We start from the raw sequence: 19,813 nt of genomic DNA on the forward strand, positions 1-19,813 counted from the left end.
CTCGCGCGGCCCGCGGTGAAGCCGCGTCCCTGTCCATCCACACGTGCACGTGGACCGGACGCCCGCGTGCAGCCCCCCCTCCCGCCGCGTTGCCACCCGCCGCCGAGGCCAGGAGCGCAGCCCTCGTGCCGGGCGGCTGCGGGCGGTGACTAAGGCTCATGTGCGAGGCGGCGGGCGGCACGGGGGGGGGGGGGGGGGGACCGGGCCCTGCCAGGCCTCGCTCGCCGCCGCGACGGGGCTGCGGGACGGGAGGTCGCCGTGGCTTTGGGGCGGTTTGAACCGGGACAACCGAACCAGGCGGCAGGGCACCGCCGCGGCTCCAGCCGGTGCCGGGGCCGGGGCCGGTGCCGGTGGCGGGGGCAGAGGGTGAGCAGGGAGCATCCCCGCCGGCGTGCCAGCGCTTGGCCGGTGCCCGGGGCATCTCAGAATGGGGGGAGCGGGAAGCGTGGGGCCAGGCGAGGCAATCGGAGGGCGGCTCAGGGACGCCGGGCGCGGTGGCGGAGGGCAGCGGGGCAGCCCCGGGGGCGGCGGTGGGGGGTGCCGAGACCCTCGGGGCGGGAGGCGGCGGGAGCACCGTTTGGAGGAGGCAGGGCGCGGGGTGCAGCCGCAGGGCAGGGGACCGGGGGGGGGCAGAGCCTCCCCGGGGGGTTCCCGCTGCTCCGGAGCCCCCCGCGCTGGGCCGGCCGGGGTGCGGGGTGCCGGGTACCGGCGTACCGGGGTGCGGGGGCGCCGGGGCGGGGAGCACGTCCTCCCCCGCGGCCGCGCCGGGCCGGGGGGAGCGGAGCGGAGCGGAGCGGAGCGGGGCGGTGCGGCCAGCCCTCGGCGCCTCCCCGCCGCGCCGCGCAGAGCAGCCGCGCCGGGCGCGAGCCGCAGCCGCCGCCGCCGCCAGCGCAGGGTAAGGCGCCCGGGGGCGGGGGGGGCCGCGGCCCCGCGCCGGCGGCGGCTCCGGGGGAAGCGGGGGCGGCGCGGGGGATGCGGCCGGGTCGGAGCGGGGCGGGTCGGGTCGGGTCGGGGCGGCCGGGCCCGGCGGGGCCGGGGCGGGGGGGGCCGGTGCCGCGGGGGGAGCGCTGGCCGGCGGGGCTGCCCGGGGCGCGCTGCTGCGGGAGACAAAGCCGGGCCCCGCCGCCCCCCTCCCCGCCGCCTCCCTCCATTTTGGCTGCGGGAAGGCGCCGGGCGCTGCAAGGGCATCGCGGAGCCGCGGCCCGGGCGGGGGGCTCAGCGGAGGCGCCTCCCCCGCCCGCCCCCGGCCCTTCCCGGAGCGCCGCGCCCGGCAGCGGGAGGCCGCCCGTGCCCCAGCCCCGCTCCGGCTCCCGGGCTCCGCGCAGCGCGGGGGGGTTGGGGGGGGGCCCCGCTGCAGCGCTGCCGCCGCGGCCCCCGGCGCCCCCCGGCCCCCCCGCGCGGCGCGTCGCCCGCTGCCCCCCGGCTCCCTCCGCAGCCCCGCCAGGGCGGTGCGCGGCGCCCGGGGCCGAGGGCGCAGCCCCGCGGGGGGGCGGGGGGGGCCCTGGCGGGGCCGCGGCCGGGCGGCTCTCGCCCTCGGGCCCGCCGGGGCGGGGGGCCGGGCCGGGCCGCGGCGCTGCCCCGGGATGAACCCCGCTGCGGCCGGCTCGTGCGAACCGGGCGGGCAGCGGCCGGCGGCGCCGGGTCTGGGGGCAACGAGTCGCTCCGGCTCTTTTCTCCGGGGCTGCGGCCAAGCGCTCTTGGGCCCGGACGGGCCGGTGTCCCGGCGCGGGGAAGGCCGCGCGGTGACTAAGCAGAGCCGCTTCCACGGCGGGAGGAAGGCGGGCGGCAGCTCCCCTCCCCCTCGTCCCGGGGACGCCCGCTCCGCTCGCCCGCTGCCGTGATTCACGCCGCCGCGGCCGAGGCCCGAGCTGCGGCACGGCCCGGTGTGCCGTTCCCCAGCCCCGCAGACACGTTGTCCTCGTCCCGGCTGCCTCCGCCGCGGCGCTGCGCCTTCCCGTCGCGCGGAGCCCGGCACGGCAGGGCCTTCCTGCCCCTCTCCGTGGCGTCGCGGCTCGGCGGGCGCGGGCAGGCGGGATGCTCCGCGGCGAGCCTGGCCCTCGGCGCGGCACCCGGAGCGTGCCCCGGCCGCGGGCGGGTGCTGCTCTGCCCTTGCGGCAGCCGGGAGCGGGGCGGTGGGTGCTGCGGGGGCCCGGCTGCGCTCGGCCCCCGCGGAGGGGGCTCCCCCCGTGCAGCCTGGCGCGCCCCGAAACCGCCCGAGCAGCGTGATGCCACGCGCGGGGCGGCGACGTGACAGTCCCCGGGGCCTTGTCCAAAATCGTTAGCGCAGCGCTCGCTCGCCGGAGGGCTCCGAGCGGGGACGGGGACGGGGGGAGCGGAGGCGGCTTCGGGAGCGCGGCTGGGTGCCGCATGGCAGAGCCCCGGGCCGGGTAGGTGCCAGCGTCGCTGCCGTGGGGCTCGGGGCAGGCGGAAGGTTTGCGGTGGGGGGGATGGGGGCCCGGAGCAGCTCGGGTTCTCGCCGCTTTCCCTTATGTGTATTTTAAACGCTGGAAAGCGCCCTTGGCTCCGGCCCCGCTCTGGCCACGAGATCCCGTGTCCCAAATTCCCCTCATCGCTCGCTGGCTTGTCACGGTGCCGCCTGGTCGGTGCCGCTGCTGCCCACGAGCATCGCGCCGGCGGCTCCCGTGGCCCCGCGGGAGGTGGGTGTCTTGGGGGGCAGTGCGGGGTGCCCGAGCCCTGGTGTGTGCCCCACGGCGCTCCGGGTGCCCTGTCCCCATCCAGCCCGTTCCCCACTGGAGAGCAGCATCCCCGCCGGGCTCTGCCTCGCTGGGCAGCCCTGGCGGGGCCGGGAGCTGGGATGCGCCGAGGGACCGGCGCAGGGATGCAGCGCGGGTTCGGCTTAGCACTGCCACTGTCCCCCTGCCCGGGCTGGGTGACCCCGGCGCTGTGCCCAGCAGCTCGCATCCATCCCGGCCCAGGCCCGGCTCTGCTGCCGGGACAGGAACGTCGCCCCCCGCCCCACTCCAGGCCCGGATGCGCCCGGCGCAGAGGTGCTGCGCGCTGGACCAGCCCTGCCCGCGCCTCCGCGGAGGCCGGGGAGCTAATCCCCTCCGGAATGCCCCGGCCCCCAGAGAGGGGGGCGCCCCGGCGGCCTGGCCCCGGCGGCATTAGGTTTCAGGGCAGCTGCCGCGCTGCGGCGGCGACAGGGACAGATGGCGGCAGGGCTGGGCCGGAGGGCGAGCCGGTGGCAGGCACGGTGTGCGCGGGGCTCTGCGGGCGTCCGGCCCGGCGGGCGCAGGGCTGCAGCCGGGGTGCGGGGCCGGCGCCGGCCCCGGGATGCGCTGGCCGGGGCGAGGGGATGCGCCTGCTTCCTGCAGCGGAAAACGCCCGGAAGGCGGAGGGGCCGCGCGGGTCTGCCGGGGCCGGCGGAGGCTGTGCCTGCCCCACGCCGGCGGAGCGGGATGCCGCTGGGCGCCGCGGCCCGGGGCAGCGAGACCCCGTGTCCCCGTGGGCCTGTGGGCAGCGTTTGCACCGGGCCCATCCGTGGCCGCGGGGCTGCTGTGACCGCAGGGCGCGAGGCCGCCCCGGGGGTGCCGGCACCTCCCCGTGCAGGCGGTACCCGGCGGAGCATCTCCATCCCCGGCGCGGGGCTGGGCCGCGGGTCCCCCGGCCCCCGGGGTGGGCGAGCTGCCGCGGGTGCCGCGAGCGGGCTGGGTGGCCCCGGCGGGCGCGGGGGGGCCGCTTTCTCGCCGCGGCGTCGGCCTCACATGTGCATTCCTGGGGCATGAGTTAATTGTTGTGCGCAGGGCCCCGGCGCCGTGCCGCGCCGCGCGGGGGGACATGGGCCGGCGGCGGTGACGTCAGGCCGCGCGGGGCCCTCGCCCATCCTGCCGCCGTCCGCGCGCCGGCACCGCCGGCGGAAGCGGCCCCGCGGCCTTCGGGGAGGGGGCTCGGGAGGTGCGTGGCCGGGCCCCCCCGTCCCCGGGGCTCCCCCCGCGGGGGCCGCGGCGGTGCCGGCGGCGGGGAGCAGCTGCGGCGGGGGAAGAAGGGCGGCTTTGTGGCCCGCTGGCCGCCGGCCCCGCGCGCCCGGTGCCTGGCGGGTCGCGGTGCGTCGCGCGCGCGGGGCTGGGGGGAGCCGGGCGCCCCGGGAGCATCGCCGGGAGCATCCCGCCGTGCCTGCATCCCTGCGGGACGGGCCGAGCCGGCCGCCCGGGGCCGTTTGGGGAGGGACAGGGCCGCCCCGGGCTGAGTGACCACGTGCTCTTCTCTCCCGTGCTGCAGGGCAGACGACGGCCCCGATGGCAGACACCATGCTCGCCCCCGCCTCGCCGCCCCCCGCCTCGCCGCCCCCCTCGCCGCGGGGCTCCCCCCCGCCGCGCCGCCGGCCCGGCCCCCCCGCCGCAGCGCCCTCCGGACAGCCCGCCTCGCCCGTCCCGCCGGCCGCGGCCCCCTCCGCCGAGACCATCCCGCCCGTCCCGCCGGCCGCGGCCCCCCCCGGACGCCCCGTCTCGCCCGCCGCCCCCCGCGCAGAGCCTGCCGCCCCGCGGCCCGACCGGCCGCCCGTCTCCCCCCCGCCGCCGGCCGCGGCCCCCTCCGCCGAGACCGTCCCCCCCTGGTGCCCCCAGGCCCCCCCCGGCACCCCGAGTCCCCCCACCGCCCGCCCTGAAGCAGAGCCGTCACCCCCCACGGCCGGCCAGCCCGCCCCCGTCCCCGCCACCCCCCGCCCAGCAGAGACGCTGCCCCATGGCGGGGACCAGCCCACCGTGGCCCCCCCCACCGCCGGGAGCCCCCCGGGCGCCGCCGCCGGCCCCTCCAAGGAGGTGCCCCCCAGGAGCGACCGCGCCGCCCCGGCCCCCGCCGCCAGCCCCCGGCCCAAGCAAGGTGGGTGCCCGGGGGGTCCGGCCAGCACCCATCCGGGGCTCACGCCCGCGGGGGCCCCTGCGCTCTGGGACGCGGCACGCCAGGCTCACGGGCCCCCCCCGCTCCGCAGACGCGCAGAAAGCCCAGGCGAGGCACAAGCAAGCGAAGGAGCGGCGCGAGGAGCGAGCCAAGTACCTGGGTGAGCCGGGCCGGGACGGCGGCGGGGGCGGGCGGGCGGCGGGGGGGCCGCGAGCCCCAGGGACACGCGGGAAGGGAAAGTGCCACAGGGACGGAGCCGGCTAAGGAGCTTTGCCGGGGTCACTGGAAATCCCATTAGCGGCTATTAGCGGCTGAGCCTGTGGGGGGGCGGCCTTGCCTGCAGGTGTGGCACCATGGGTGCACGGGTGCCCCACTGATTGCAAGTGCCCCTGGTGCATGGGTGCCCCACTGATTGCAGGTGCCCCCAGGTGCATGGGTGCCCCCTTGGGTGCATGGGTGCCCCACTGATTGCAGATGCCCCCAGATGCATGGGTGCCCCCCTGGGTGCACGGGTGCCCCACTGATTGCAGATTCTCCTGGGTGCATGGGTGCCCCACTGATTGCAGATGCCCCCAGATGCATGGGTGCCCCCCTGGGTGCATGGGTGCCCCCCTGATTGCAGATGCCCCCAGGTGCATGGGTGCCCCCCTGGGTGCATGGGTGCCCCCCGATTGCAGATGCCCCCAGGTGCATGGGTGCCCCCCCGGGTGTGCGGGGCTCAGCGGCCTCCCCACGCTCCTTCCCCCCGTGGCCCCACTGTCCCCGCGGGCGGCTCGGGGGGCTCCCGCGCTCCCTGTTGTCCTCGCCCCCTCCCTCGGCGCGCTGGCCCCGCGCGCGGCACGTGTCCCCGGCCGGGGCGCAGCGGGGCCGCGGGGCGACGCCGGTGCCTGGGCTCGCGGCAGCCGCCAAGCGGGCGCTGTGGCTGGAGAAGGAGGAGAAGGCCCGGCTGCTGCGGGAGAAGCAGCTGGAGGAGCGCCGCAAGCGCCTGGAGGAGCAGCGGCTGAGGGCGGAGCGGCGCCGCGCCGTGCTCGAGGAGCGGCAGAGGCAGAAGCTGGAGAAGAACAAGGTGGGCAGGGGCGGCCGGGGCCCTTCCCGCACCGGGGGCCGTTCCCGCGGCCGGGGCCGTTCCCGCGCCCTCACCGTGCCCCTCGCCGCGGCAGGAGCGCTACGAGGCGGCGATCCAGCGGTCGGCCAAGAAGACGTGGGCCGAGATCCGGCAGCAGCGGTGGTCCTGGGCGGGGGCCCTGCACCACGGCTCCCCCGCGCACAAGGACGGTGAGTGCGGGGCGTCCGGGGGGGCCGGACCCGCCGGGCCGGGGGCTGCGCCGCCGTCATGCCGGCGACCTGGGGCTGCCGCCGGGGCCGCGGCGTCGCTCGGCTTTTCCGTATCCTTCGGGCTGGTCCGTGCTGCATCGTCCCGCCTGCGGGGCGGGAGCATCCGCGGCGGCCGCCGAAGGGAGCTGGCGCGAGGCCGTCGTGCTCCGGGCCGTGCCGCCGTGCGCTGGCGTCTCCCGCGGGAGCTGCGTGGGGATGCGCGTGGTGGCGGGTCCCCGGTGCCCGCCGTGGGGCTGCGCGGTGGCACCGTGCCGCGGAGGGGACGGGGCTGCGGCAACGCCCATGCTGGCACTGCCCGCTGCTCCGCTCGCTCCGGCGCCGGGCTGCGGCTTTCCGATCGGGGCCAGCAGCTCCCGTGGGGCTGCGCCGCGGGAACCGCCGTGGGGTGTCTGCCGGGGAGCCCCGCTCCTCGCTGGCGGCACCAGGGCAGGGGATCCCGGTGCCCCGTCAAGGCGCCTTGACCGTCGGCACCTTCCCAGCGCCGTCACGGAGAGGAAGAGCTGGTGCGCGAGTTGTCCCCCGTCTGTCTGGACCCGCTGCTCCCCCTCGGTCGGGCCGCTCGCTCGCGGCACCGCCGGGGCTTTCCTGCCCGCCCCGGCTCCCGGGAGACGCCGTCCCTGCACGAGCGGTCCGAGCTCCCGTCCCGGCGCCGCCGGCCCTCGGCGTGCCCCGCTCCCGCCGCGCACTGCATGCTGCATGCGAGGCCCCGCTCCCGCACCGCGGCCCTAACGCCCTTGTGTCTCTTCCCTCCTCCAGGTGCGGGCCGGTGCTCGGTGTCGGCCGTAAACCTCCCCAAACACGTGGACTCTATAATCAACAAGCGGCTCTCCAAATCCTCCGCCACCCTCTGGAACTCTCCCAGTAGAAGTAAGAGACCCGTGCGGGCGCCCGCCGGCGCCAGGGACCCAGAGCCAGGGAGCCCCCCGCCCCCGGCCCTGCCTTGCGGCACGGTGCCCGCGGAGAGAGGAGGAGCCGTTTGCCCTTTTTTCCCTCGTGCAGGGGGAGGCAGGAGCCGGCCGTGGTTCCCTGCCGGCCCCGTCCGCCCCGTTGCGCCGGCCGCACGTGCAGGGTGGGAGGAAGAGGAGGAGCAGCCGGGTGCTGCCGGGCTGGGGAGCGGGTGCGTTGCCGGCGGGGGCTGCGCCGAGCAGCCGGGCCGGGAGTGCGCGGCCGTGCAGTGGGAGCATCCCTGTCGCGTGCTCCCGGGGGCAGCGACCCCCCGTCGGATGCTCCTGGGGGGCAGCGACCCCCCGTCGGATGCTCCTCGCGGCTGGGTGCAGCGCCGGTGCCCACTGCGTCTTCCCCGGCCCCGCGGCCTCTCCAGGCCGGGTGCTGCGGAGCGGCGGGGGCGGCGGAGGGGACGTGCCGGGTGCCGTGCCGTGCCGTGCCGTGCCGTGCCGTGCCCGCAGCCGGCTCCGCGAGGCCGGGGCTGCTGTTGTGTGTCTCGGTTGCCTGGTGATGGGAGCTCGCGCCGTCCCGTCTCATCCCAACCTGGGGTATAAATAGCTGGAGCAGCTGCCGCGGGCGGCTGCCGGGCGGGAGGGACGCAGGGCGGCCGCCTTCGCCAGTCCACGGCCCCCGGCCCACCGGCGAGAGCGGCCTCGGGCCAGCGCAGCCCAGCGCCCCGCGGCAGCTCCGCTCCATGGGAGCAGCGGCTCCCGCCAGCTGTGCACCAGCAGCTCCCCCGGCCCCGGCCCCCCCCGGCGTCTCTCTCCCTTTTCTCCCCCGGCGCCGAGGGTGCCTGACGGCAGGGGTGCTGGTGGTCCCTGCCACCGTCTCTGTGGGTGCTCGGCATTTGCCACCAGCATCACGCGGCACAGCCGGGGGCTCTCGGTGGTGCACCGGCTCCCGCAGCGCCGGCATTGTGCGGCACGGCCGGGGGCTCTTGGTGCTGCGCCAGCTCCGTGTTTGCCACCAGCATCGCGCGGCACAGCCGGGGGCTCTCGGCGGTGCACCGGCATCGCGCAGCACGGCTGGGGGCTCTCGGCGGTGCACTGGCTGCCATGGCTCTGGCGTTGTGCAGCACGGCTGGGGGGGTCTCGGTGGTGCACCGGCTCCGTGGCCCTTGCATCACGCAGCATGTTCGGGGGGGTCTCGGTGGTGCACCGGCTCCGTGGCCCTTGCATCACGCAGCATGTTCGGGGGGTCTCGGCGGTGCACCAGCTCCGTGGCACCGGTGTTGTGTGGCACAGCTGGGGGGCTCTCGGCGGTGCCCGGGCTGTGTTTGGCACGGGCATTGCGCAGCATGGCCGGGGGCTCTCAGCGGTGCACCGGCTCTGTGGCAGCAGCGTCGCACGGCATGGCCTGGGGCTCTTGGTGCACCGGCATCGCGCAGCATGGCCGGGGGCTCTGGGTGGTGCCCCGGCTCCGTGTTTGGCACGGGCATCGCGCAGCCCGGCCGGGGTCTCTCGGCGGTGCCCCGGCTCCGCGGCGTGCCCGGCAGCTCGGTGGCCCCAGGCCGGGCTGCAAGCGGCGGGAGGGCTCCTGGGTGCCGGGGCTGCAGCCGCCGTGCTGCTCGCCCCGCTCGCGGCATCCCGTGGGGCGTCACAGGGGCAGTGCCGTCGCCGTGCCGCGCCGTGCCGCGCCGGGGGCCGCGGGGGGCCGGGCCTGGGGGCGCGGGGCAGCGCTGAGCCCCCCGTGCCTCCGCAGACCGCAGCCTGCAGCTGAGCCCCTGGGAGAGCAGCATCGTGGACCGGCTCATGACGCCCACGCTGTCCTTCCTGGCGCGCAGCCGCAGCGCCGTGACGCTGGCCGGCAACGGCAAGGAGCAGGGTGAGCCGGGGCGGGGGCCGGGGGGGGCAGCGGCGGGGGTCCCCCGGGCCCGCGCCGACCCCGCGCTCTCGCCCCCAGTGCCCGTGTGCCCCCGCTCGGCCTCCGCCAGCCCGCTGGGGCCCTGCCACGGCCACCGCCTGCCGCACCGGTGCCGGGAGCGACGGAAGGGGGCCGCCGGCAGCCCCGAGGCCACGCCGCGCCGCCGGCCCGAGCCCTCGCCGGTGAGTGCCCCCCCGCCGCCCCGCCGCCCCCCCCCCCACCGCCACCCGCCGCTGAGCCCGTCTCCCCCGGCAGAAGAAGAAGGAGAAGAAGGACAAGGAGCGGGAGAACGCCCAGGAGCGCAGCGCCCTGGCCCGCGAGCGCGGCCCCCCCCGCCGCCCCCCGCCGCCGCCCCGGCCCCCCGGCCACGGCAGGTAGGAGCCGCCGCCCCGGCCCCCCGCCAGCCCCCGGCCCCGCTGACGGCCCCTTTCCCTCCCCGGCAGCCCCGGCCCCCGGGAGCGGCCCTCGTCGCCCGGCTCCCCCGGCTCGCCCCGGCGGCCCCCGGCGCCCCGCGGCACCCAGCCCCGGCTGCGGGCCGGGCCGCGGGAGCCCGAGGGCCCGGCGAAGGCGCGCGAGAGGAAGGAGGAGGAGAGGGGCACGGCCGCCCCGGCGCCCCCCGAGCCCCCCGGGGCGCCCGCCGAGCCGGCAGCAGGTGGGTACGGGGGGCCGGGGGCGCCGGCGGGGCCGGGGGTCGGGGCCGCGCTGATGCCGCCGGCGCCCCGCAGCCCCCAGCAGCACCCCCAGCCCCGGCGGCCCCCCCGGCCCCGGCGCAGCCCCCAGCCCCGGCGGCAGGCCCACGGCCGGCACCACGGACCGGGAGGAGGCGGCGCGGCTGCTGGCGGAGAAGCGCCGGCAGGCGCGGGAGCAGCGGGAGCGCGAGGAGCAGCAGCGGCGGGAGCAGGAGCAGCGGGAGAGGTGGGTGCCGGCGGGGCACAGCGGGCGCGGGGGCCGCGGCGGTGCCCCCGGCTGAGCCCCGTGCTGGCGGCAGGCGCCGGCGGGAGGAGGAGGCGCGGCGGGCGGCCGAGGAGCAGGCCCGGGCGGAGGCCCTGGCCCGCCGGCGGGAGGAGGAGCGGCGGCTGCAGGAGGAGAGCGAGGCCCGGGAGAAGGCGCGGGCCGAGCAGGAGGAGCTGGAGCGGCTGCAGAGACAGGTCGGGGCGGCCGGAGAGGGCAGAGGGGGTGGCCGGGATGGAGGAGGGAAGGGAGGGATGGAGGAATGGCCGGGATGGAGGAGGGAAGGGAGGGATGCCGGAAGGAAGGGAGGGATGGAGGAGGATGGCTGGGATGGTGAAGGGATCACAGGGATGGAGGAGGATGGCCGGGATGGAGGAGGATGGCCGGGATGGAGGAGGGACGGGAGGGATGGAGGAAGGAAGGGAGGGATGGAGGAGGATGGCCAGGATGGAGGAGGGAAGGGAGGGATGGAGGAGGATGGCTGGGATGGAGGAGGATGGTCAGGATGCAGGAGGGAAGGGAGGGATGGAGGAGGATGGCCGGGATGGAGGAGGGAAAACAGAGGGATGGCAGGGATGGAGGCAGATGGCTGGGATGGAGAGGGATGGCTGGGATGCAGGGAGATGGCTGGGATGCAGGCAGGATGGCAGGGTGGAGGAGGAAGGCTGCAGGGAGGATGCTCTCCCGTGGTCCCCACGCCGGGGGATGCGGGAGCGTGGAGCGGCGCCAGCCCCTCGGGGCAGCGGGGTGCGGGGAGGGGAGTGTGTCCCCGGTGCGCTGAGCCCCCAGCCCGGCCGGCCCCGCTCACCCCCGCGCCGCAGAGGGAGGAGGCCGAGGCCAGGGCGCGCGAGGAGGCCGAGAGGCAGCGCCTGGAGCGGGAGAAGCACTTCCAGCGCGAGGAGCAGGAGCGGCTGGAGCGGAAGAAGGTGAGCGGGGAGCGGGGCTCGCGGCGGGGGCGGCGGGGAGGGGGCCCGGCACCGGCCGGGGCTGCCCGCGAGCCCCTCTCTGCCCCGCAGCGCCTGGAGGAGATCATGAAGAGGACGCGCAGGTCGGACGCGGCGGATGCCAAGGTGGGTGAGCGCCCGGCGGGTGCCGTCCCGCGTGTGCCCTGTCCCCGGGGGGGGTCCCGCTCGGCGGAGCCCTCCCCCCGCGCCCTCACGGCTCCCCTCCGCCCGGCAGAAGAAGGAGGACAAGAAAATGGTGAACGGGAAAGCAGCTGAGCAGGAGGACGGCAAAGGTACGCGCGGGTGTCGGCCGCCCGCCGCGGTGCCTCCGCGGCCACAGCACCCCCGGCACCGCGTCCCGCTGCCCGCCGGCACCGGGGCTCAGCGGGGCTCTGCTCCCGTCCCCAGGCCCCGAGAAGCGCGCGGGGCCGCTGGCCAAGGAGGAGGAGCTGCCCGAGACGGAGGCGTCGAGCACGGGGCCGCCGCGCGCGCAGGAGGGGCCGCCCGACACGGAGCCGCAGCCCAGGTGAGCGCCGGGGGGGGCCGGGGCGGCGGCGGGGGGCGGCCACGGCGGCGGGGCCCCGCTCACCCCTCGGCCCCCAGCTCCCCGGCCACGGAGGCGCCGGCGCTGGTGAACGGCGTGCAGCCCGGCAAGCACGAGAACGGCTTCTCGGCCCCGGAGGGCAGCCAGGAGCGGCAGGGCGTGCTGGAGCGGGCGCACCACGGCCCCGGCGCCGGCACCATCCTCCCCTTCGGCGACAAGGAGCCCTTCCTCAAGAAGGCCGTGGTCAAACCCCCCCAGGTCACAGGTGAGCGCCCGCGGGGGCCGCGCCGGGGCCGTGCCGCTGCCGCCGCCTCGGCCCTGACGCTCTGCCCTCCGCCGCAGAGGTGCTGTGAGGGCCGAGGCCCGGCGGACGGCCCTGCCGCGCGCCTGCCCGCTCCGGCCTCCCGCGCACAACCGTAGCTGTCGTCAGAAGAAAAACCTTGCTGCTCCCCTCCGCCCGCCGCCCGCGGGTGGCCCAGGCTGCGCGGGGCCCTGCCGGGGCGGCTCGCGGCCCCCCGCCTGCGCCGGGGACTCCTGGTTTCTCTTTTCATCCTCGTTTTTATTTCATTTCGTTTTTTTTTTTTTAATATGCACCTTATCAGACTGACGCCCCCACCCTAGCAGCCTGCCAGAGCCGCCCCAGACGTGTGGTGTAATAATGTAGTTATTTAACTTGCTGGGTACAATATATGTGAATACTGTAAATAAAGCGAGTGAGGCATCAGGGACGCTCGCCCAGGCCCGGGGCTCGCGGGGAGGCAGCACAGAGTGTCGCCCCGTTACTCGCTCCCCGCGCCTGGGCGCTCGGCGCTGCCTGGCCCCGCGTGCCGCCAGGCGGGCTGGGACCACGTCGCTCTCCGTGCCGTCGTGACAGTGTTATGCATCCGGACAACCTTTGCAAACAATAAAGTGGACAAGCCACGCTCGCCTCCCCGTCTCTCTGCCCTGCGGTTGCTGCAGCGTTGGCGCGCGTGTCCCGGGGCTCGGCGCGTGGCTGCTCCGAGCTGCCTGCTGCGCCAGCCCGTCCCTGCCCCAGGCCTTGCACCACGTCACCAGCGCGGCCATCGCGCCGGTGGAGCGCAGGCCGCCTGCCGCGCGCTCGGGAACTGCAGCGATCCCGAGCAGGTGGAAAAACCCCACGGAGCCGCGCTGCCGGCCCATGCGTGTGCAGCCCCGCACGGCCTCCCGCCACGGCTGCGCTCCGGGGCGCCGAGGGGCAGCCACCCCCGCGAGCCGGGCGCAGCTGGGGCTGAGGGCGAGAGCCCCGGGGCCTCCGCGCACCACGCTGTGCCGCGCTGACCGCGCGCGCGACTGTGCCGCAGCGGCTGCCGCAGCCGCCTGCCTCGCGGGCTGGGGAGGCCGAGCCTGGGCGGGCAGCGGGGAGCGTGGGGAACCGAAACCCCGGCGCAGCCCCGTGGGGCCCCGCCGCAGCCCAGGAGCCGGGAGAGGTCCCGGTGCCGCTCAGCCCTCCCGATCCCCCGACCCTGGCCAGGGCCCAGCCCCCGCTGCCCCTCTGATCCCCCCAATGGGGGTTCAGCCCCTCCAGACCCCGCTGCCCCCCTGATCCCCCCTATGGGGCCTCAGCCCCCCCCAATGCCCCCACCCCCCCGACCCCAGCCAGGGCCCAGCCCCCGCTGCCCCCCTATGGGGCCTCAGCCCCCCCCGACCCCAGCCAGGGCCCAGCCCCCGCTGCCCCCCTTCCGCCATGGGCTTAACCCCTTCCGCCCCAGGCAGGGCCTTAGCCCCGCCCTCTCCCCCTCGCCCGCCGGAAGCCCCGCCCCATCCGTCGCGCGAGGGGCGGGAAGGGGAGGAGGCGGAAAGGACGTCATGCCCGCGCGACGCCTGCTGGGAGGTGTAGTCCGCTCGGCCCTGCCGGACAATAAGGGCAGCCGCGCCGGAAAACTACGCTTCCCGGCAGCCCCCGCGGGTGACCAGGCGGGCGGGCGGGAACCGGAAGTGCGCGGAAGGAGGAGGAGGTGGAGGCGCCTGGCTGCTGAGGAGGCCGCGGGCGGAGAGGTGTCCGGTGAGTGCGAGTGGGCCCGCGTGGCGCGGCCTCCCCCCCCCCCCCCCCCCGCGCCTCTCCCCCCGCCCCCTGCACCCCCCGTGGCGGCCGATCGGTCCGAGCGGAGCCGCGCCGCGCTGAGCCGCCCTCCGCGGCCGGCCCTCGCTCCCCGGGCCTGAGCGCGGCCTTCCCTCCCTTCCCCCCCCCGCCGGCCGCCACGTGCCGGGCGCGGCTGCAGCGCGGCGGGGCGAGGGCGCCCCCGGGCCGCGCCGCTTCCTCGAGCTCCCGCGGCGCCTTCGAGCCGGCCCCGCAGACGCTCCGCCCCAGGCCGCCGCGCCCGGAGCTCCCCGCCTCCCCAGGCCCCTGCGCCGGAGCTTACCCGGGCCGCGGCCCGTGCCTGGAACTTCCTACCCCGCCTGCCCCCCGCCCGCTCCTCGGCCCTGCCCGGTGCTTCCCGGCCTGTCTCTGGGGTTTCCGCGCCGCGAAACGGGCGCTGCTCGGAAGGGAGGCGGCCGCGGGGGCCGAGGGCGGGCTGGCGCGCAGGGCCCTTCCGGGCTGGGAGGAGCGGCCGCGTGCGCGGGTTTCACGGCCTGGAGCCGCGGCGGGCGCGGCTCACCGCAGGGTTCCCGCCGCGGCGCTCGGGGCCACGCGCTTCACAGTCGGTGCAGCAGGAGGGGTTTGTTCGCTTGCTTTCCCCGTTCTGCAGCCTGTTATTTAAAAGTGAAGTTTTGGTAGACTTTTGGGTGATGCAGCTAAAGTTAGTTCCTCGATGGTGTAGAGGCACGTGTGAGTTCCCAGTTTTCTTTTTTGCTCTGTTGGTGAGGCCTTGTTTTGCCAACCCGAGGCTGAGTTTAATGTGCTTGTGGTTTTTCTAAATATATTTTAAAAGTTTCTACGAGAGCTTTGGTCACTGTCCTTATCTCGGGGCTTACCATGTGTTTTATGAAAACATTTTTTGCTGGGGGAAGGGCATCATGGACAACAAATGAAACAATTTGAGAAATGGTATAGTGTAGTGCTGTAACTGATGAATAAGTGGAAGGAGAAAGACCTTTACCTTGCTTTGTTTACTGCTTCTTTGCCAGTGTCAGCACAGTGCATGTGTGAGAGACCACTGGGTCACAACAACAAAGGGATGTTTTCAGGATGCTCAGTTAAATGACCAAATTATTTTTCTGCAAAGGTCTCTTGCGGTGTTCCTTTCTTCTAGTGGCAAAGTCAAGTAGTTAATCTTTATGATAAGTCTAATATGGAGTCTTAGGTGTGCTTTTAGTGTGTCTTTTGTGTGGTCACAGTTGATCTTGCTAAAAGAAGAGATCTTTTCTGTAGTTTTGCATTACATAACTTAGTTTTCCCTCCATGAAAAAGATGTGTTTTTCAGCGTTTGGGTTTGGAAGCTTAGGCTTTTGGATTGCCTTTAAAGGAATCTATTCTAGAGATAGAAAAACATAAGTATGTAGATATGACAATGCTTTCTCCTGAAGAATTCACTAGTTCTTCTGTATACTTGCTGGGGTACTTTGCTGATGCCTTAGCAAAGAGCTGAGGAAGTGGCTGACTTCATGAATTGCATTGTTATTTTATCTGCGTCTCTGTTGTTGGACTATATAAGGCAGTTACTCTAGAAAACTGTCTGAAATGCATGTACTTGTGACATTTCTGCTTCCAAGGCAAGACTCCAGTGGTTAAATAATATTGATAAGCTTTAGTGTCCTGAAATGTATTTTCAAAATTTGCAAAATCTGTGCTTCGTAAGACTGAGAACATGTGATCTGTAAATTATAAGACTCTGAGTGCAAGGAGAATTATGGAGTTCTAGCATCTAAACTGATAGCTGTGGTATTATGTAGTTCTCTTTAAGTTTGGGTTTCTGCCTGAGATAAGGAGGAAAGTACAATGCAGCATACAATCCACAACAAGGATGCCAGAGGCCTGGTCACGTGTTAACTTGAATGCCTGTGTTTCTGCATCCTTTTGCATTGACTTTCTGCCTCCCGTTTCCAGCAGCCCTGGCTATACGCTTCCTTTGAAAACAGAGCAGGCTGAGAAACCGTCATGAGCAGATTGGTGTTGATAACTGCTGTTCTAAAGGTGCAATCGTAGCTGTGAGGGAAGAAAAGGGTGAAACCTTATACATGCATTTACCTGCCAGTTTACACTGAAGAAAACTGGCCGTGCAAGGAGGCATCTATGTCATGATCCACCTTGTATCTTTCTAAGGTGCTTGCTTTAGATGCATTAGAGCAGTGGTAAATCTGACTACTGTATAGTATGACATACTGTATAGTATGTCGGTAGCTGGCTGTGTGTTGACAGTGGCAGGTGTGTGCTCTGATGAGCCCTGTGCCTACATTTCGTTTGTAGTTCCTTGTTTATAGAAGTTGTGCCTGTCGTTCTGCTGAGTTATGCTGTGGAGTCTTCTGCTATTTGCTTTTCTTGTTAATTGTGTTCCTTTGAGAGCTCCGTAGCAGTGAAAAAGTAGTCTATACTGCTCTTTAGTGCTTCAATAAGCACTGTCCAGAAAGAGATTTCCGTAAGTGCCTTCATAAGCTGTATGCTGCTATTTTAGGTATGCTGAGATTTCAGAAGGCAGTCATGTGCATATGACATCAACCTCTTAACTTCTAACACCATTTAGACTAACGCAAAGTTTTGTTAGGTAAATTATAAATTAATTGTATGTTCTATTATTAGTGTTGTGATAATACCATTTAGCTGTCTGCTGGTTTCTCCAGCTTATTTAAGTCAAGAAGCTTTGTAAACTCTTTTAAGAAAATAATCAGTAATTCAGGGTAAGCCAGGTCTGTGGTGTGTGAGTTCACCAGTTGTGTTTGAAACTGGCGTACTTTGGAAAAGCTAGTAAATACCTCTCAGCATGGTTCGTACTACTAGAAAACAAAAACAATAATTGTATAAAACACCAATGTATTAAATAGGTGCCAATCCATGCAGGTCAGCAGAATTTTTTACCTGCTCCCACCAGAGTCTGATCTAGATAAGCTTACTACAAAAGAAATTTTTCTCTTGAGCCTGAGGATACTTCTGGTTATAAAGCTGTGGTGTTCCCTTTGTAGATGTACCATTCGCTCCCTAAAAGAATAGTGGAGTTTTGCCAGAAGCTTGGTTTTTTGGTTTTTTGGGTTTTTTTAAGCTCCCTTGGCCTTGTCTTGTTGCAAAATGACAGTTTGGCTTGTCAGAACGCGTTAATTGTTTAAGCAGCGGTGCAACCCTTTAACTTTTCTCCATATCTGGAAAAGTTTACATGTACTGAGGTGTGTTTAATAGCTTGGTGTGCCAGTATAACATATGTTCTTTGGGTCCTATGGTTTCTTCTGAATTATGGCAGTATAGAGAGTTGCTCTGAGTGGCAGAATTCCTGCTGTTTGTTTAGCCGCATGGTGTAGTCCGTGGGCAGTGTAGTCCGTGGGCATCGAGTGAGGGAGTAACGGTGTTAATTTCAAAAGCTGTTCTGGCTCCCTGGGGAGCTTGTGCAAGATAATCCATGCAGGGCTGGGTAAACAGCTAAAGGTAGACATTACAGTTGTGCTGGCTTACCTGGTGCTTAGTGTATTTCCAACCTGTGCTTTGAACTGCCCCCTATGTTGGATTCCTGTATTGATAGATTTTCATTCAACAAAGATTCACTCCTCGGTGAGCTCGAGCGTGTTTTAAAAACTGGTCTGTGAGTTTTGATAATGGGCTCCTGAATGAGAACACATTACATTTAGCGCAGGAGCTCATCTTGACCTGTTCTGTGACTGCTGGAATCACTCTCAAGTGGTGACTGAGAAAAAGTAGGTGCCATTTTGTTTCTGGATAACAAGCTGGACTTGTAACTATTGAGTGTCTGTTATCATGTAGGAAAATGTTCTTCCCCTCTTTGCAGTGAAATAATAGCATGAGCAGAGGCTAGATGATGAAGGTAATCACTGTTATTAGGTTTGAGAAAGTTCCTGCTTAATTTAGCTTTATCGTGTCAGAACTATGAATAGTAAAATCATGGGATTACGTTTCATGCCAGCTGCGAATTGTGTTTGCGTTGTTTCACTCCATGGTAACCGGAAGCTGTCGCATCCATAGAAAACAATGGCACATAGAAATGACATCCAGTCCAACTGCGAGGACACCGGAGTGCTGGGTCACTGTGGGCCAAGTATGCTAGTGGCCCTGAGGAAGCAAAACTTGCTTTTTTTAGTAGTATTTTGCTGGTTTTTACATTGCTTTAGACATAGGCAGATTCAGAAAAAGCAACACATTCTCAAATGTGGAAGTGAATGCAGGATGGCATAGCAAATAACTTAGTGTTCTGACCTTGTGTTTAGTGAAAAATGTCATTCTTGTACCAGGATGGTGTTGCATGATGCAAAAATGATGATTTCTGGGGTCAGTGTTTTCTACGTTTGAGAATGGCACAGAGCTAGAGTGGCTATCCTGATAAAATATTTACTTACAAGAAGCAACTGGTATTTTATATTGAACCAGTGTGATATGTAAAACTTAACTCTTAATTTTATAGTGCTGTTGTGGAAAGGGACAATGTTCTAATCTGCAAAGACAAGATTAGTTTTATTTTTCTCCAGTGGTGGTCAGTCTTTCTCCACCTCTAAAATGCAACCCATTCACCATTTCTGAAAGATTAGAAGAATTGCATTGTAACGGCGCAGGCGGATGCCTATGAGAGTTTGCTGCTTTTCTTGGTGGGATAGCAGGTCGTAGTTTTTTCCTGGCACTGGCTGACACTATTCTCGTTTGGATGCTGCCTGGACTTGCCTCTTCCCATCTGCAGCGCTGTACAGAGAGGCAGTGATGGCTGTGAAGAACTCAGAACCTGAAGAATCACAGGTTCAGGTGCTTTAAGTCAGGACAAAGGAAAGAGTAATTAAACAAATTTGAGTGCAGTTTCTCCCTGTTTCTCATTTTTAAAACAGTAATTTTGTTCACATGTTTTCCCACCCAAGGAACAGTTTTCTGTCAGTGCCCTTCCAACCACATAGGAAAATATTTAGTGTGTTTCTCCCCTTTTGTATTCTTATAGGAATGAAACTTTTTTGCAAAATTACTTTTGGCCCTGTGTTTCTGTGCTTTTTCCCCCTAAATTATTGTACCTAATTGCTCCTCTAGGGTTATGGATGAGATCATTTTCCTGAATTAGAGATCTGTATATGAACTACTATTCTGATTAAATATTTTCAGGACACCTTTTTTACTGGGAAAGAATTTGGGAAACGCCGTTGGGATGAATGGCTAACATCAGAATCTTTTCTTACGCTTGTGAAATGCGAGCATTTGTCAGTATCTTGATTGGTTTAAATTTGATTTTTTTTTCCCCTTTTCCATTTAGGTGAGAGTTCAACTACTTTTGATAAAGCAGTATTCAGAAACATAATCGATAAGAGGCTTACATAAGGTATGTAAACACAGGTCTGAAAGCTGTCTGTGCAAGTGAGCATGGTAAGCTTGCAAGCCATATGTGCTACAAAAATGCCAATAAGGGGTGTATCTAATCACCGGTATATCCTTAAAGGCAAGACTGGAAGAACCATTTCTGTACATAGTTACCTTCTGTTTTCTCACTCTCTTCCTCAAGAAGCAGAAATATGGAAAATCTTAAGTGGGCAGTTTAAACAGAAGTCCAATATTTCTGGTTACTTGAGATAGGGAGAGAATGTCATGTTAAAATCACTGCTACATCGGAGTGGTAATATCATGTCCTTCCTAGGAAGGATGGGAAATGTAAAATGTCTGTTATACGTGTACAGAATTTTTATGGTTGAGCATTAACCTCTGTTTTGGTCTCCAAGCAAAATGTAGGAACAACCTATTCTAATGGCTCATACTTAAAATGACTCCATGATCTTTTTCAAAAGAACTTTGTTAGTGTAATACCAAGTCATGGAAATCCTTTGCTTTTTTTTTTTTTTTTTCTCCTGAGGTGATGGGATTAAAGTTAAGGTTCAGATGAGTCAAATGCTGGTGTGAGAATAAACATATGAATGGTTTTGGTTTTTGTAGCTTATAAATAAAAGTTGCTGGAGTCCATGTTTTCATAGGTTAAATGTGTGAAGAGTCTTAACCCTTCAGGACAGATTCAATTTTGGCTGTAACTGTGCTGTATGCTTTGGAAAATATCCCAAAGGGCCCAACATTGAATTGTTTTTAGCATCACTTGGTGCTTCTTTCATGCTTTTGGAAGCATGACTTCCACATTTTTGTAAAAGCGTTGTGGTCATTTTAATGAAGTAAATGTTAGTGTATGGAGTCTGCTGATTTCCAGACTCCAGTGACCTGTGGGAGTTGAAAACTTCACTGGAGGTCACAGTTTATTCTTCCGTTGCTGCATGGGGAATAGAACAATAACTTCAATTATGCATG

General features: G+C 67.1%; 2 protein-coding genes across 5 annotated transcripts in view; both read left to right on the forward strand.

Annotated features, from left to right (window-relative positions):
* The first annotated feature begins 783 nt into the window (after positions 1 to 783).
* On the forward strand, positions 784 to 12,361 carry MAP7D1 (MAP7 domain containing 1). 2 transcript variants are annotated; one of them, XM_064525253.1, is made up of 18 exons: positions 784 to 895; positions 4,240 to 4,839; positions 4,949 to 5,017; positions 5,760 to 5,923; positions 6,018 to 6,132; positions 6,949 to 7,059; positions 8,839 to 8,961; positions 9,040 to 9,182; positions 9,256 to 9,374; positions 9,444 to 9,652; positions 9,726 to 9,915; positions 9,989 to 10,148; positions 10,773 to 10,877; positions 10,968 to 11,021; positions 11,131 to 11,188; positions 11,304 to 11,421; positions 11,499 to 11,704; positions 11,782 to 12,361. In XM_064525253.1, the coding sequence occupies exons 2-18, from the start codon at positions 4,257 to 4,259 to the stop codon at positions 11,790 to 11,792; spliced, it is 2,538 nt and encodes an 845-aa protein (XP_064381323.1). In that variant the 5' UTR covers positions 784 to 895; positions 4,240 to 4,256; the 3' UTR covers positions 11,793 to 12,361. The 2 variants fall into 2 exon arrangements, with proteins under 2 accessions (XP_064381323.1, XP_064381324.1); XM_064525254.1 differs by lacking the exon at positions 6,949 to 7,059.
* A 1,001-nt stretch (positions 12,362 to 13,362) lies between these two features.
* Positions 13,363 to 19,813, forward strand: part of THRAP3 (thyroid hormone receptor associated protein 3) — a 35,296-nt gene continuing 28,845 nt past the window's right edge. For 2 of the 3 annotated variants that reach the window (XM_064525244.1, XM_064525248.1), the window contains exons 1-2: positions 13,363 to 13,462; positions 18,783 to 18,848. The gene's annotated coding sequence lies outside the window, so the exon portion shown is untranslated. The remainder of the gene's footprint in view (positions 13,463 to 18,782; positions 18,849 to 19,813) is intronic. The other variant, XM_064525247.1, reaches the window with a different exon arrangement.

The sequence above is a fragment of the Dromaius novaehollandiae genome, chromosome 23 (assembly GCF_036370855.1).
Source record: "Dromaius novaehollandiae isolate bDroNov1 chromosome 23, bDroNov1.hap1, whole genome shotgun sequence".
Lineage (NCBI taxonomy): Eukaryota > Metazoa > Chordata > Aves > Casuariiformes > Dromaiidae > Dromaius > Dromaius novaehollandiae.